The sequence below is a fragment of the Neofelis nebulosa genome, chromosome 6 (genome assembly GCF_028018385.1).
Source record: "Neofelis nebulosa isolate mNeoNeb1 chromosome 6, mNeoNeb1.pri, whole genome shotgun sequence".
In the NCBI taxonomy this organism is placed as follows: Eukaryota; Metazoa; Chordata; class Mammalia; order Carnivora; family Felidae; genus Neofelis; species Neofelis nebulosa.
In genome coordinates, this window is record NC_080787.1 from 104,684,030 (window position 1) to 104,697,669 (window position 13,640).

Sequence of the window (13,640 nt, forward strand, 5' to 3'; positions counted from 1 at the left end):
AATCACAGAGAAGCTGAAAAGAGCTTTTCCAGCTTTTGAGAATGATAAGTTTTGTGTCTGTTCATTTTTTATTATTAAAAAAGATGTGTGTGTGTGTGTGTGTGTGTGTGTGTGTCTATTTAATAAAAAGCTTTTGCTTGGTACTTACGAGAGAGTCTTCTGGGCATCCATAACCAACTCCCAGGGTTTCCGTCTGCTCTAATAAATTGAAATCTTTCTTTTGGAACTGGAAACCCTTCATGCATCCTCTGAAGTTGATATCTAGGGGAAGGTGTGCTTTGAGGGTCCTGAAAAAGAAAATTAGTCTTCACTGATATGATGATGATGATGATGATGATGGTGATGTTACCTTGCACATGTGGGATATGAAATTTGATTTTATTCATACTCACTTTAATAGCTTTCTAATTGTTCATATTCTCATGGTTTCTTCCATAAGCACATAGTAATATCTAATCTTTGTTTATAGAATGGCTTTATTCTTCATCAAGCCAATTTGTTTACCTTTTTATAATTTTCAAGATCCTTTAACTTACATTAGCTCATTCCATATTTATAAAAATTCAGTGAGATAGAAGGAAATGCTATTATTTCCCTTTTGTAGATGATTAATAGGTTGAACTGTAGAAAATGGACATATTTTAGGTAAAAAATGGTCAACTCTTGGCAACGTCACATGGCTTAACCTATTAAATGAAACTAAGATACATCAAGGCTTTTTTTTTTTTATTTTTTTTAATGTCACAAGAGGTGAGTTAGGATTTGAACCCAGGTATTCAGTCTTCCATTAATCCACTTGGGTCATGAACTCATCTTCTTGGCTATTTTGCAATGCAATCAGCTAAGGCTAGAGAAATGTCTTAGTGAATGTTAGGCTTTGGATTAATAGGCTAGTACGAAATCCTTTATCGTTGAGATCAGGGACGGCATTTTGATCAACACTGTAATCCTAATACCTAACATATTATTAAATATTGAATGACTATGAAGCTAGTTTTAACCAAATTACAATGGCCTCAATGTATTTTGGATGAACACAGGCCAAACTAAGGAGTAATAGCCCTAACACATTTTGCTCCATCAAGATCACAAATAGAGGACCATACTAACTAACAGATTAGTGGATATATAATGGCAACCACAATGGTTAAAAGTCCCATGTGGCATGGCTGAAGAGGCTAAGAGGGTATCTAATTTGTAAAGGAAGCTTGAGGTTGGGGCCTTATCCCACACCAATTAGAATTTCTGGAGAGTGGTCACAAGCTAGAGTGTTCACAAAAGTTCTCCAGGTTATTCTAATGAGAACCAGCATTGAGAATGATTGGACTGGAATATTCTAAAGTTGCCTCTCAGTCTCAAGGGCGTCTGATGCTATGACTTGGTGGTAATAAGAGATAGTTAAATTTTTAAATACATGAGAATAAAATTATAATGATACATGATTCATAACCTCTTGGATAAGCTTAAAAATTTCCATATCCTCAGATGCTATTTGAGAGTTCAAAGAGGTTTAAGACTAAAACAAAAGTAAAGGGACAGATGCTCTGCCTTTCTTCCTGCAGATGAGACATATTGCTTTAGACTATGTTGTAAGAGTAATACAATAATTAAAGAAACTTGCAGATCACATCTAGAAGATGTTAATTTAAGAAGGTCATGAGGGTGCATGAATGTGTGTGCATGTGCCTGTGCATGTGTGTAGAAGTAGCAAGTGGGAGTGCTTTAAAAGTTTTACTAGACCTCTTCTGGATGTTGAATACTCAGCCCAGTACATTGTTAGAAACAATAGCTACTTAACAAAAAACCCCCACCTTACCTGGATTGTAAAATTTCTGGGGGAGCCCCTCCAATGTATATGTCTGTGAAAGGTATTTTCATCTTTTCATTGTCCATGCTCTTGACATGTCGTCTGTCAACCACCAAAATCATTTTCTTATCATTGTGGTAAATGATTGAGATCTAGGAGGAATAATATATAGTAGGTCCTGATCATTATTTAATAATGAACTTTTTGGGGGTGCCTGGGTGGCTCAGTAGGTCAAGTGTCTGACTCTTGGTTTCGGTCAGGTCGTGATCTCATGGTTCATGGGATTGTGCTGGGGCTCCACGCTGATGGCATGGGGTCTGCTTAAGGATTCTCTCTCTCTCCTCTCCTCTCTCCATCCCTCCCCCTGCTCATGTGTGTGCTCTCTATAAGTAAACAGATAAATAAACATTAAAAAATAATCAGCTTTTTGAAGACTACTATGTTTTAATTATTCTGATTATAACAGCTGGGACTCCATGTTCTCATGCTTGTTTGTTCACAAAATGGGGAATAGATTTTTCTTTCTTACAGATATGGAAGTCTTACTTAAATAACCAGAAATTCACATTTTCTGGAGAAAGATTTCCATATGAAGAAGAAGCTAGATCAAAAAATACTTTTGTCATGAGACCAGGTGTTGTCTTTTGCCCCTTTGAGGGGATTCAGGAAAAAACTATTAATAGCTACCTTTTGGACCCTAAAGTGTATGTTACTGGGTACCTTTTTTTTGTGTGACGTCGTGAAAAGATTTAATGAATCTGCAAAAATGCTAGTTAGAGAAATAGTTTAAATATTCCTCTATCGTAAACCATCCTCATGAAAGCCATGGGCTTTGAACTGAAAAGAGAAATACCACCTCCTACTCTCTGCATTTTGGTTCAACTTAAAAGATATGTCTTTATACATTTTACCCAATTGTAGATTCAGAGTAGTTGCTAATGAAAATAGATGAAGTATATTATCAGTATACTGTATAACTGTTTCAAGATTAAGGAGTAAGTATTCCTTGTGGGCTCCCTTTATAAGGAAATCCGTGTTAGTGTTTTCTAAGTTCTGGATAAATGGTTTACAAGGAAATTCTCTATTTGCTTACTATCTACTCTTTTTACATTTAGTAGTGCTCAAAGGATAAATTTAAAAATGGCCTTTGTGTCCACACTCTGGCATTTTCGACAAACGTATAAAAGAATTCTATGGGGGTGCCATTGTAATCAAGACACTGAACGTTAAGAAGAGACTTTTGGTCAATGAAGCAATTAAAATGAATCTTTCAGTGACTCTTTTATTAGAAACATCGATATGACAAAAACATTCACTCTTTTAAAGCAAATGTCATCCTGGAGTTGTGTGGTTGGGGTCCTTCGACGAAACAACTTTAGATGTGAAGGTGCTCGGTTTAATTACTTTCCCACCTATGTCATTTGATCATCTGATTAGATCAATAGGTCTAAGTACAAACAAAACAAAACAAAGCAAAATAAACAACACAGATTGCAATGATTGTACCTCATGGTATTTGGCATCATTAATTTGAGCTTTCTTCAACGTGTCCTCAAGATGCACAGGGCCGTTGCTAAATCCAAAGTCATAGAATACATGTAGGTAACCATTGCGCATTTCCAAGCTGAAGAACATACTCTGTGGACAGAAAGAAGTTAATAAGATGTGGGCATCTACTGTTATAAAAGTGTAGATTTAGCTGAATTTGAGAAGTAGCACTAATATTTATTATTGAAACTGAAAACTAAGGAAGTCTAATGACATTTGTACTATAAAATTAAAATCGCAACTCCATCCACGTCAGCAGTTACGTCTCATGTTAATATACTAAAGAGTTAATATTATACATAATTTGAAACAACCATATCCTGTTTCTTACTCACGTTACAAATTAATGCAAATTTAAGTTTACCTTGTTGACTTTTTAAAAATCTTGGAAACTTTCAGCAATTGTAACAGGCCAGCAAATGTAGTTGCATTTCATTTTAAGAGAAAAATTGGTAACACTGAAAAATAATCCCAAGGTTTGCTAAAAAATCTTAAAAAATTGTCAGCAAATACAGATATAAGAAAAAGAAGGACATTTCTGTATTATTTGGAAACATTGGATTTATGTAAACAAATATGAAAGTATTACACACTTGGGCCCTAAAAATAATTCTGTAACACTCATATAATTTACTGGTCAGGGTTTCTTGTTTTGGAAGCTTATATACAGAAGAATTGAAAGGATTTGAAAATCAAGGTATTATGGTAAAGTGTCTATTTGTCAGAAAGTGATCTCCTGAGTGGGGTTTGTATACTTCTGGGATGTGGAAAACAATTCATTGGGGGAAAGAAAGAAAATATTTCAAATTCCGTTTATGCTCATTTTAAACTCTAAAATAGAGGGAAAAAATTAACTTTTAGTATTTAATACATGGATCTTTCTGGACCTTCATTTTGTCCTTTGGACAGATTTTCACGGACTTCACATGGTATGTGAGGCTTTGAGAGTAGAGATTTACACTTGAAGGCTGGCGGTGGCCCCTCACCCATTTCTTTGCTTTTAGCCTATTGCAGTTTATTGCAGTTTATGTGTGCCTTGGTACATGGATTTACATGTGAGAAGACTTAAATAATAGAATATTCACAATGGTTTTTTATGGGGATGCAGTGATGTGAAAATATTTTTGAGACACAGATGTTTGCAGATTACTTCTTGCAAATTACTAAGAATGCTGTCACGTTTAAAGAGGGTTACACATTTTCTTTATAAAATGAATTATTCTAAATGTGTTGACCTTCATTTCTGATGACAAATGTCTTTCAGTGGTATGAAATTTACTAGTTACTTAAAAAAATACTTTCTCTGTAATTTCAAGGGAGGAATATTATAACAATGCATGAGAATGTGGCTTTTGGAAATTTTTGTTATTTATGAAGTTTTTATTTTAATTCCAGGGTAGTTAACAAACAGTATTATATTGTTTCAGGCATACAATATAGTGATTCAACAATTCCATACATCACTCGGTGCTCATCACAAGTGCACTCCTTAATCCTCATCACCCATCCTGCCACCCACCTCCTCTCTCAGTTTGTTCTTTATAGTTAAGAGTCTGTTTCCTGGTTTCTCTCTCTCTCTCTCTGTCTCTCTCTTTTTTCCTTTGCTCATTTGTTTTATTTCTTAAATTCCACATAAGAATGAGATCATATGGTATCTGTCTTTCTCTAACTTATTTTGCTTAGCATTATACTCTCTAGCTCCATCCGTGTCGTTGCAAATGACAAGCCTTCATTCTTTTTTAAGGTTGAATTTTATTCCATTGTATATATAAACCACATCTTTATCCATGCACCTCTCGATGGACACTTGGGCCACTTCCATAATCTGGCTATTGTAAATAGTGCTACTATAAACATAGGGGTGCATATATCCCTTTGAATTCATGTTTTTGTATTTTTTTGGTAAATACCCAGTAGTGTGATTACTGGATCATAGGGTAGTTCTATTTTTAATTTTTTTGAGGAACCTCCATACTGTTTTCCACAGTGGCTGCACCAGCTTGCATTCCCACCAATAGGATTCCTTTTTCTCCACATCTTTGCTAACACTTATTGTTTCTTGTGTTTTTAATTTTAGTCATTCTGATGGGTGGGAGGTGATATTTTGTAGGTTTTTTTTTTCTCACTGTAGTTTTGGTTTGCAATTCCCTGATGATGAGTGACATTGAGCGTCTTTTCATGTGTTTTTTGGCCATCTGGATGTCATCTCTGGAGAAATGTCTATTCGTGTCTTCTGCCTGTTTTTTAATTAGATTACTTGTTTTTCAGGTGTTGAGTTGTATCAGTTCTTTACATATTTTGGATACTAACCCTTTATAAGATCTGTCGTTTGCAAATATCTTCTCCCATTCCATAGGTTGCCTTTTAGTTTTATTGATTTTTTCCTTTGTGGTGCAGAAGCTTTTTATGTTAATGTAGTCCCAATGTTTATTTTTGCTTTTATTTCCCTTGCCTCAGGAAACACATCTAGAAAAATGTTGCTATGGAGGATGTCAGAGACATTACCACTTTTGCTATCTTCTCGAATTTTTATGGTTTCAGGTCTCACATTTAGGTCATTAATCCAATTTGAGTTTATTTTTGTGTATGGTGAAAGAAAGTGGTCCAGTTTCATTCTTTTGCATGTAGCTGTCCAGTTTTCCCAACATCATTTGTTGGAGAGACTGTCTTATTCCCATTGTATATTCATTTCTCCTTTGTTGAGATTGATCGACCATATAATTGTGGGTTTATTTCTGGGTTTTCTATTCTCTTCCATTGATATATGTGTCTATTTTTGTGCCAGCACCATACTATCTTGATCAATGCAGCTTTGTAATATAACTTGAAGTCTGGAATTGTGATGCCTCCAGGTTCGCTTTTCCTTTTCAAGATTGCTTTGGCTATTCAGGGTATTTTCTGGTTCCATACAAATATTAGGATTGTTTGTTCTAGTTCTGTGAAAAATGCTGTTGGTATTTTGCTAGGGATTACATTAAACATGTAGATTGCTTTGAGCAGTATAGACAATTTAACAATATTTGTTCTTCCTGTCCAGGAGCATGGAATGTCTTCCCATTTCATTGTGTTGTCTTCAATTTCTTTCATAAATGTTTTACAGTTTTTAGAGCACAGGTTGTTCACCTCTTTGGTCAAGTTTATTCCTAGATATTTTATTATTTTTGATTCAATTGTAAATGAGATTGTTTTCTTAATTTCTCTTTCTGCTGCTTCACTGTTAGTATATAGGAATGCAACAGATTTCTGAAGAGAAAGTAACATTTTTGAAGAAAGTTGCACTCCGGAGACATGATTTTTCAAAAACATATTTGGAAATTTTTCTGTTTTTTTAAGTTTATTTGTTTATTTTGAGACAGAGTGAGAGAGTGCGAGTGAGGAGGGGGCAGAGAGAGAGAGAGAGAGAGAGAGAGAGCAAGAGAGAGCAAGAGAGAATATCAAGTAGGCTCCATGCTGTCAGCTCAGAGCCTGATGAGGAGCTCCATCTCATAAACTGTGAGATCATGACTGAGCCAAAATCAAGAACTGGACGCTTAATTGATCGAACCATCCAGGTGCCCCCCAAATTTTCTGTTGTTAAGTGAATTTGTTGATGAAAACAATGTGTACTACCTATAAAAACTCTCATATCTGCACTATTGAAATAGTTTTAGAAAGAAATTTCTAACTTGTTTACAAATCTTTCAATTAAAGATTTTAATAGTCTTAAGCTCTTTGGTTTGAGTTTACAAAATGATGCAATATCTGATTAGCTAGCAAGAATTGGCATCAGGAAAGATGGAAATGTACCAGCCAAATTCCAAGACAGCTTTTGTCAATTAGTGAAGGAGATTGAAAAATGGTATCATGATTTAGTAAGCATAGCCAATGATACACATCTTATATTTTTATTTTTGAGGTATCTTGTTCAGTTTTGACATCCAATTAAACTTAGTATTGAAATAAATTGGACTTAGGACAAGACTTTTGAGTCACTATATCTCAAAGAATTAATGAGACTTTCAAAAATACATAAGCATATTTAATTATATTGTTTTTATTAACACTGCCATTAACAATAATATTTGTATCGTTAACAAACAGAACACAATTTTATTTTATTTCATCTTTATTTTAAAATTGTGTTTATTTTCATTCACTATTTTACCTTTATATAAATTGTCTTTATTCCTCATTTTGAATATATATCCACAATAATATGGATTATTATTATTAATAATAATCATTAATAACATACATCATTACATACTTTCATGTATATCGTTAATAAAGAAATGCTATATATTTATAGTAAGCATGCAATTTTATTTATTTACTTTTATTGATTAAGGCATATAATGTAAAGTCAGTGCTAAACTTCTGCAGACACACTATTCACCTAGATCTTGGTGCTGATTTTCTGCAAAATCCCCCAGTTTATTAAAAGGGGCTATATTTAATATACAACCCAAAAAGTAGTGCACGGAAATACATCTCAGGGCTGCTTTTACTTACTTCTGGCATCACTTCCCTAAAGAAAAAGAAATCCAATTTTGCTTTCTAAACTAAACCTTCAGCTTGGAGGCATGACACACTCAACCTGGGCAGGTTCCTACGAATATACAGAGCAGAAAGTAAAGGCAATAAAGGAGAAGATAAAGGACTTTTATTTTTCTCACCCCATTGACCATCAGGAGCACGAGGCCGTTGTCAGCTGGCGTTCGAACTTCTATGTCAAAGCGAGTCACCTGACCGAACTTCCCTCTCCTTGTGATATCCCTCACCACGGCATAACTAGAGCCATCGAAGAAATAGCTGGCAGCCCGACTCTGAGTGAAGGCCAGTTTATCTCTGAAATAAAAACGCAAGGATCAGAGGAGCACCACCATTTGTATTACGCTTTTCAGGTGTGGCCCTTTGAACCCATTGTCATGACATCTTCCATGGACCTTACAGTATTTAAAAAGGTGGAATTTAAGACATAAAACAGATGAACATGGGCAGGGGGAGGAGGGCAGGGGAGAAAGAGGGAGGCAAGCCAGAAAAGAGACTCTTAACTATAGAGAACAAACTGAGGATTGCTGGAGGGGAGGTGGGCAGGGGGATGGGTTAAATGGGGCATGATAGGGATTAAGGAGGGCACTTATTGTGATGAGTGCTCGATGTTGTATGTAAGTGATGAATCACTAAATTCTACACCTGAGACTGATATTACACTGTATGTTAACTAACTGGAATTTAAGTAAAAAACTTGAAAAAAATAAATGAAGTCCCAACGTTTGCATGGGAGACATAGAGAAGTATTTATAGGTAAGTTAAATGAATCATTTTAATTTTTTTTATATTTTTAGCTTCAGGAGTAGAATTTAGTGATTCATCACTTACACGTAACACCCAGTGCTCATCACAAGTACCCTCCTTAATGCCCAACACCCATTTAGCCCATCCCCCCACCCACTATTCTCCAGCAACCCTCCATTTTTTCTCTATAGTTAAGAGTCTGTTTTCTGGTTTGCCTCCCTTTCCGTTTTTCGCTTATTTTATTTTTCTTTCCATTCCCCTATGCTCACCTGTTTTATTTCTTTCTTTTTTAAGTTTATTTATTTTGAGAGAGAGAGAGAGAGAGAGAGCAAGAGAGTGTGTGAGTGGGGGAGGGGCAGAGAGAGGAAGAGAGCCTATCAGTGCAGAGCCTGATGCAGGGCTCAGTCTCATGAACCCTGAGATCATGACCTGAGCCTAAATCACGAGTTGGATGCTTAATCCACTGAGCCACCCAGGTGCTCCTCATTTTGCTTAGTATAATATACTCTAGCTCCATCCACTTTGTGGCAAATGTTAAGATCTCATTCTTTTTTATGGCTGGATCATATTCCATCATATACACATCTATAGATGAATATATATCACATCTTTATCCTACATGAATTGTTTTAAATGGATTTCTTTTCCACCCTATGTGCTAAGACAACAGAAGTTTCTAGTGAAACTCCAGTCTCTGGAATCCTAAATCAAAGCTGCAAACAAGTTGTTTAAGACTTTTCATAATTGCACATGCTCCTTGGTGGTAGGGAAGAACTGAAATGATTTTTGCGGGCACGACTATTACGCAGTTTCAAAACTAGTTTCCCCAAAGAAAACATTGAGAACCTGGATATTGTTCCATGTTTGTCTCACTTGCTGCCCTCATGTGGCCATCAAAGGCTTTAGTACACTTAACACTTTCTTACCTGGCACAGGGCACTGACTTGGAGGGATCCATGTTATAGATGCGCTTGAAGTTGTACAAGCTGATCACATCATTATTCAAAGTGGCCAATTCCAGGCAGCCGACGAAGCCAGGCAGGTTTAAGCTTGCAGGGAGCTGTGCAAGACAAAGCAAATCAACTACCCTGTGATCATATGTCACGCAGACGATACAGAACAGGTAATGAAACAGCAGGTCAAGGGGAACAACCCATTGATAAAATATCTTTCCATACCTGTGTCTACTCTGTGCCAATAACTTAGATAAATAGTGATTTTTCAGTTGTGCATATCTTTTTTATTTTTTTCATTTTAATTTTTTTAATGTTTATTCATTTTTGAGAGACAGAGAGAGACAGAGAGTGAGCGGGGGAGGGACAGAGAGAGAGGGAGACACGGAATCTGAAGCAGGCTCCAGGCTCTGAGCTGTCAGCACAGAGCCTGACAAGGGGTTCGAACCCACGAACCGTGAGATCATGACCTAAGCTGAAGTTGGACGCTCAACTGACTGAGCCACCCAGGCACCCCTCAGCTGTGCATATCTTAACAGAGAGGATGGGATTTGCTGAGTATATACTACGTATCTGTCACACACTGAGCAGTGAATTCATGACCAAAATCAATTCTTACAGCAGCTCTGTGAGGTAGATATTCCTGTTCTGATACAAACAGAAGGAAAGTAATTCTTGGAGATGTTCAGTAATGCGTCTATAACTAGTATGTCATAGCCCTGGAATTGAAATCCTACATCAACTCCCTATCTGGCTGGGCCTTTGATTTTTCTTCCCTTCACCAGATCTCATATCTCCCGCCCCCCTAGTTCCATCCCTTCCCTCATCTCAAGCATTTTATTTCATGTCTATATTAGTTGAGATAACTGAGTTGAACCTGTGATCTGTGAACCTGAAGGCTAGGTACAAATCCACAAGGTACACACACTCTGTAGTAGTGGGTGGGGGTAATATTAATCATATACGCCTGTTATCAGAATGAAATGAATGTTAGCTATCTATAGTTTAAAAGGATTTGACCCTATGAAAATATGGGTAGTAGAGACCAGATTTATATAACAGATTTTTAGATCAGAATTTTACCACCCATTGAGCTAAGTTCTTTCTTAAAATATCAAGACTTCCAGGTGGGGGGATGGGCTAGACGGATGATGGGTATTAAGGAGGGCACTTGCTGGGAGGAGCACTGGGTGTTATACGTAAGGGATGAATCACTGACTTCTACTCCTGAGACTAATATTACACTATATGTTAACTAGAATTTAAACAAAAACTTGAAACATCAAAAAAAAAGTATCAAGATTTCCAGCCTACCCCCACTTTATGAATTTTTAAAAACAATCATTATAGATTGTTAATAACTCCAAATATAGCTGGATAGCTTACCTTGAAGTTTGGAGGCACTCCACCAACATAAAACACGGTGTCCTCGGGGTCCAGATCCAGCAAGGAGTCATCTCCTGCGAATTCTCCCTTTTTAATAAACTTTTCCTCTGCAGTGCTACTTAGACTTGGGACTGTTAAAAACACCTTTCCGTGTTTTCCTACCCTGTAAAAGAATTTCACACTTTATTAGCCAGATCGTTTGTAGAAAATATGTTTTTTTGAATATCAAAATGCTAATGTTCCCTCATCGCAGAATTGGTGATCTGATTTTGTCACATGCATATGCATTTACAGAATGTCAACAACCAATAGAAAGAGGAAAAAAGACAAAAACTTCTAATATTGATTGCTATTTAGAAACAATGACTATTTTTTCCCTAATCTTTTGTTTTCCACACACGTTGTGTTCGTGCACGTTCGATAGATTTCTTAATGAAATTTGCATGTAAGCCCTGGGCTGTGGCTTCACTTTACCTTTCAATCTTGACAATGCTGAAGTAAGCAGGCCAGGAACTGACGGGTTTGGAGTCCAGGGGAATCTCCACATCCTTAGTTCCCAAATTGTAAATGTACACCAGGTTATCATTTTTGATTGCAAGACCCATGTATTCTTTTTTGGCCTGCAACATCAAGAAGTCACGTAAATAAAATTCGTATGAAGGAATATCATATTTTGTTTTCATTTCTTTAAGGGACAGTCAGCAGTTCAAATGCTTGGCTGTATACAAGGCAAGTCTGGCCTGAGTTATTACAAGGTTGCCTGAGTTGGCCGGTGCCTCTTCCTTTCCAGCCTCCTGTGGCTACATGAGTCTGCTGCCCCCCTGTGTTTGTCCGAGGGCATCCTGGACAGGCAAGCAGGCAACTGCAGGCCTGTGGACATTTGATGCCTTCCGGGAGTGTGCTAATCGTGTCTGGTTAATCCAGGGACAAAACGCAGCCTGCCAATACCTATTGCTGTGCATCTTCGAGCAGGTGCAGCATCAAACACGGCAGGCCTCTGTGTTGGGAAAGTCTTTGAAATGCTATGTTCAGTTAGCAGTGTGGAGCTGGTAACGACGCAGCCCCCGAAATATCCCACAGAGGGAAGGAATTCCTTATCTTTAAATCACTACTCGAGTCTTGGCATTAGAGTGAGCTCTACTTTGTGAGTGAATGGGAATTCGATTTGTTTGCATAGGTAGTTTTGGTTTGAAGGCAAGAGAAGAGCACCTATCTTTCCTTTTAACTGTGTTCTCTCTTTTAAGACGTCGTGCTCTTACGTGTTTGCTTCCAAGGTACAGGATAAACCGGTCTGCAGCCCCCCCAAGTTCTGGCTGCTTCATGGGAGGAGGCTTCATGTACAGGCTCAGGGACGTGAAGGTCTTTAAGTCATCCATACTGGTTTTGGGGTGTACCTCCACTGCTGACTGGCCATCGAACATCATGGAGACTTGGATCTGGAGTTACACAATTATTCTGTTAAAAACACCCCGCAGAAATAGGTATAGCTCTCTCTCATGGTTCCCAACAGGCTTCCCTCAGCTCCTATGGGCTCTCTGAGCCCTACTCCCCTCCTGGCCCTTGTTCCCTTATGTCCTCACCTTGTGGGAGAAAGGAGTTGAGGCAGATTATAATATAGTTGTTTAAATTTAAAGTGGGGTGAAGGGAAGGGAGCCAAAGAAAGTGACAAAGCAGATCCAAGGCGAGAATAAATACGACTTCCACAATGAACTACATACTTGGTTGGGGTGAACTAAAGAGCTTGATGGGATACCTGGTCAGTTTATGCTGTTCGCAAGGCCCATAAAATTAACAATTAGTTGATTAGGAGAAGTATAATTAATCTTGGGTACCAACATGGCTAAGACTTTCTCCTCAGGGGCTTCATAAGAGGAGCATACTTGATCACATCTGGACAGTTGGGAGGGGTCTATACCCAGATTTGAAGTCTCTCTTTTTTTTTTTTTAATTTTTTTTAACGTTTATTTATTTTTGAGACAGAGAGAGACAGAGCATGAACGGGGGAGGGTCAGAGAGAGAGGGAGACACAGAATCGGAAACAGGCTCCAGGCTCTGAGCAGTCAGCCCAGAGCCCGACGCGGGGCTCGAACTCACGGATCGCGAGATTGCGACCTGAGCCGAAGTCGGACGCTTGACCGACTGAGCCACCCAGGCGCCCCCAGATTTGAAGTCTTAAATGGGATCTTGAAACCTGGCTCTGCCACTTACTAGCTATGTAATCACAAGCAAGTCACTTAACCTGCAGTCTCTTCAACTGTAAAGTGAGGACAAAAGTTTTGCTGAATGAAATAAGATAATATCTCTAAAGTACTTTGAGCTCCCGGCTCTATCATTATCGTTCCTGTAATGATGAGTTCGTTAAGATATTTCTTATAACAATCCTCAGAAAGGCATCACAACAAAGCATAATTCAGTAGATGAAATCTACAGAGAGGCCCAATAGGAAAAGCTGAACTGGTTCAGGGTGATTTTCTGAGTATTCAGAAGTGGATGGACTTTTTATAACCATGTCATACAAATATTTCTGAATAATTAGATGTATTTATATCCATTATTTAATATTGATTTGGTTAATACTGATGTTCAATAAGTTCAAGATGATATTCCCAAGTGTTTGCAGTACAGCTGTCCTATGTTGCTAGTTGAATACAAATCAATCATCTTGATAA

General features: G+C 37.5%; 1 protein-coding gene across 2 annotated transcripts in view; it reads right to left on the bottom strand.

The window, feature by feature from the left end:
• LAMA4 (laminin subunit alpha 4) overlaps positions 1-13,640 on the bottom strand; it is a 145,041-nt gene that overhangs the window by 23,430 nt on the left and 107,971 nt on the right. For both annotated transcript variants that reach the window (XM_058735002.1, XM_058735001.1), the window contains exons 19-26: positions 12,231-12,407; positions 11,446-11,591; positions 10,972-11,134; positions 9,559-9,692; positions 8,011-8,182; positions 3,314-3,445; positions 1,817-1,959; positions 149-287 (exon numbers count right to left, since the gene is read on the bottom strand). In XM_058735002.1, coding sequence (XP_058590985.1) covers positions 149-287; positions 1,817-1,959; positions 3,314-3,445; positions 8,011-8,182; positions 9,559-9,692; positions 10,972-11,134; positions 11,446-11,591; positions 12,231-12,407 — 1,206 coding nt within the window. The remainder of the gene's footprint in view (positions 1-148; positions 288-1,816; positions 1,960-3,313; positions 3,446-8,010; positions 8,183-9,558; positions 9,693-10,971; positions 11,135-11,445; positions 11,592-12,230; positions 12,408-13,640) is intronic.